Source organism: Limulus polyphemus, unplaced genomic scaffold, assembly GCF_000517525.1.
Source record: "Limulus polyphemus unplaced genomic scaffold, Limulus_polyphemus-2.1.2 Scaffold4714, whole genome shotgun sequence".
NCBI lineage: Eukaryota > Metazoa > Arthropoda > Merostomata > Xiphosura > Limulidae > Limulus > Limulus polyphemus.
In genome coordinates, this window is record NW_013670324.1 from 16,521 (window position 1) to 20,453 (window position 3,933).

The 3,933-nt window shown below is 35.8% G+C and overlaps 1 protein-coding gene across 1 annotated transcript; it reads right to left on the reverse strand.

The window, feature by feature from the left end:
• Positions 1 to 1,274: 1,274 nt before the first annotated feature.
• LOC106471584 (C-reactive protein 1.1-like) lies at positions 1,275 to 1,784 on the reverse strand. The gene has a single exon (XM_013932192.1). It carries the CDS (start codon positions 1,782 to 1,784, stop codon positions 1,275 to 1,277), a length of 510 nt encoding a protein of 169 aa, XP_013787646.1.
• Positions 1,785 to 3,933: the final 2,149 nt, after the last annotated feature.

Genomic DNA, 3,933 nt, shown 5'->3' on the forward strand with positions numbered 1-3,933 from the left:
CCAAGTTGCTACGTCCGATCATGCTCTCGCTGATGGTCGTAGATTTAACGCAGTTTAAATTGCAAAAGACTCCATTGTAAGGTTATGCAAGGCACACCACTCCCAACTATTTGCTTTCCATAATCCATCTAGGGTACAAGGATAATAGTTTCTAGCGCTTGTTACAACTTGTCCCATCGTAAAGAAATCAATATAGTGCAGTGACGGAGGTTTTACTGGCATGTCTTCAGATTGAATGAGAATGTTACAGTTCAACGGATATGTCGTGGAAAAAACTTGTCTGCACGTGGATTATGCTGCTTTTTTTAGATGGAGATCCTTCTTGATTACATTGTGTACTGTTGCCTGTGGTAAATGGACAGCTTTATATTTGTGGATTCTTACTGTTGCATGAAGCCACGCTTTGATTAACACTCCTGGGTTATGACTTGTTGCAAGTCTCGTTCTGGATAGCTCTAGGATCCAAAGTTGAACCATATTCCTCTGTTTTCCAATGTCTAGAAAAATCTAAATTCTTTATCTGAACACATATTTATCATCTGAGCGTATGGATATTTGCCATCGTAAAGCATTGTTGGGTCAATTTTCGATGGCATCACACAACTCATGAACGCTGTTGGTTGTCACGATCCTTGCTGACTTGCATATTCAAAATCATTTAAATATAATGTAATCAACCCTCTATGTTACTTGGGGAACTTAGATATTATGTCAGAAGGATTTCAGAGACTTGAATGTCTTGAAAGATAGATCTAAGAAATGATCAATGCAGATTTTGTATAGCATATGGTCTAAAAATGTAGTTACGCAGAGAAAAAATATTCTTTTTAAAAAATTCATTTAGTGCGCAAGTACTTAAAATAAGGTTTTCTTTGGGTTTTTTTCATTTGCCCTTAGATGAAAATAATAAAGTTCAGTTTGTGTTATCAACTAAATCTTGCACACAATGATAAAACACGTTTAACTGCTGAGTAAGACCAAGCTTGTGTGTTTCTGCAGTTTTTATACGACTAGTCTGAAGATTAAAAGAATGTCTGGATGAAATATGTTCTATTCACAAAATATACATTATATTAACAAATTCATTTTAATAATCTGTCTTTTTATTAGTGACTCATAAATACTTGGATTGAAAATTGCAATATTCAGAAATTTTTACCTAAAACCTTTTAACAGTGAATTCAGTGATAAACGCTTTGGAATACGTGAGTTTAATTACAAACGCTTACAGTCGAAATGATAGCACCATCGTAGCCAACAAATGGATCATTCAACTAATCAACAACATCCCCAGTGAGTTCTTCTTCTTTGTGGTTACAACATCGGTCAACCCCACACCCCAGACATTTACTGACCCGAAAGATCTGTTTAACATCAAGGGCTTCAGACCATACATTGACATCTGTGTACTCTCCATCAAACGATTGATCTAGTGATAATCCACCACCAGGATATGATTGTTCTTGTCCCAGACTCAGAGTCCCGCTGGCCTGCACCACCTTCCCCACAGCGAATCCTGTTACTGTTTTATCACACGAATCCTTATGAGGGTTTACATATACCTGGGCTTGACCATCCACAGAGCGCCATGTGTAACATACATGATGCCACTCACCAACTATGGATGATGGGCACTTAACAGCAAGGCGATTGGATGTTTTGTGAATATATAAGCCCACAAACGGATGACCATTGATTGAGGGTTCTACAAAGGTCAGTAGTTCATTGTGAAAGCGCTCGGTAGCATAAGAGAAGGGATATTCAGTTTCACTTCCAATTTTCATTAATTTTATCCAGTAGTAAACCATAAATTCTGTTAATTCATCTTTATAGCGTTAGTGCGAATAAATGCAGGAAGCTTGTTTTTAGTGGAGCCCATTATTTTAAATTTGTACATTGATTTCCCTTGTCTGGCAGCAGTGACCGCGTAGCTCGTCAAGTAGGATAAAAAAGCTAAGCCTATAAGTCTTCATAGCTACCACCACAGAGTAATCGTCTAAGTACTGCAGAGGTCTTCAGACTGGTAGTGTACAGAATGAAAAGATAGGACTGAAATGGCCACCTTATATGTTTATAATGTAGAGGTACCTTCTGTAAACACATGTGACCAGACAACATCAACCAATCGTCGTAGGTTATTGTATACACTAACCAAGAACTCTCATCTGAAACAGTTCTGTGTATAATTATCAGAGAATGGTGAGAACAGCAACAGCACTTATCTTCATCAGTATGTGAGTTTTGTTCCTATATCAGAGAATGGTGAGAACAGCAACAGCACTTATCTTCATCAGTATGTGAGTTTTGTTCCTATATCAGAGAATGGTGAGAACAGCAACAAAATAATGCATGCACTTATCTTCATCAGTATGTGAGTTTTGTTCCTATATCAGAGAATGGTGAGAACAGCAACAGCACTTATCTTCATCAGTATGTGAGTTTTGTTCCTATATAGATAAATCAATTTATCACTATATATATATACTTTTGTCTTTCTCTTCATAAATATTCATTCTTTTGTAGTGGAGACTGAAAGAAGATTGAATCCAAGAGACGCCATATTGGTAAACTCGTCGCTGAGGTAACGCGTTCTCGTAGCTTTTCCAAAGTGCTTATATTTATATATATATATATATATCTGTTTGGCGTTCTATTGCTTTAATTATTAACTTCTGATCTAAAATATATTCCTAGTACTGAGCATAGCTAACTAGTATGTTTTCTTGACTACCTGTGCACGTCACACTGGTGAAGAAAATACAGCCTTAATTTAAAAATTTAGTTTTATTTCACCTGTACTTGTTAACAAAGGCTTCTCGACTAATACATTTTGAAGTTTTCCTATTTCAGTCTCAACCCATATGTAATTTTTCTCTCTTTAGCCATAGCATCACTTAAGATCATTCATCTTGTCACTTCTACATTACTCAACTTACTTTACAGCAGGGATCTAATTAATTTAACAATATCAAAAATAAGATAGTCGAGGAACTACATAAATTTACAAAAAGTGCATCAAGTAATCTTATTTTACATCAACTATTCCTTATGCACGTGAACTTACTAACATTATTTTTCGAGATTCTTTGAATTATTTTTATTAAAGTTGGACGATTTTAACCTCATAGGCCTTTTCATCACTACCATACAGCACATGGATTTAATGGATTATGCATGTCAGTTATAAAGTATATAAACTCACCTAAAATCTTTGCAAACAAAATTTTTGCCATTGTCAATCACATTAACCACTTTTCGCCCATTTCTACTACCGTTTGGGGGCGCGACCGATTAAGGTAGAGTCAGTAGTGCAATAATACAAAATTATACGTTTTAATTCATTCTTTATTAATCCAAATAATAAATAATTACTACAACACATAACATTTTAGTGTGTATTCGTGTATTATATTTCGTTCACTTAACTCACTCTTTCACTTCCTTAAAAAAATAAGAGGGAGACACCCAAGAAACCATATTTATTAAAGGGTTGGGAGCGTGGATGACAAAAGTTTGGGAAACGCTGATTTAAGCTGTAATGGTATTGTTGCGTCATCGAGATCATGTGATTCTCACGCCCTCTCGTTTCTAGAACTATCCCGTATCTTGGCGAATGCTCTAGTATTTGCTAGATAGGGTAGGCTGGTATATAAAAAGAGGGGTAATGTAATGTGTGTGTAGACAGTGAGTAATTGATCTGCAGTCAGAAGTATTATTGACGTTCGTTGTATAGCGTTGTTTAGCGCGATTGTTGAAGTTGAGTGTATCGGTAAAGTTGTATTCGGAAAGAATAAACCAGTTTTATTAAGTAAAGACTTGTGTCGTTAAAGTTTCGTCGGAACGAAGTTACGGAAAATCAATTAACAAACAGAGACGTAACAATACTAAAAACAGGTCAAACGTATATACTGTTAGGTTATAGTATTTTGGCAC

Coding starts and splice junctions, on each gene's coding strand:
- LOC106471584 (XM_013932192.1), bottom strand. CDS start 1,784: ATGAAAATTGGAAGTGAAACTGAATATCCCTTCTCTTATGCTACCGAG.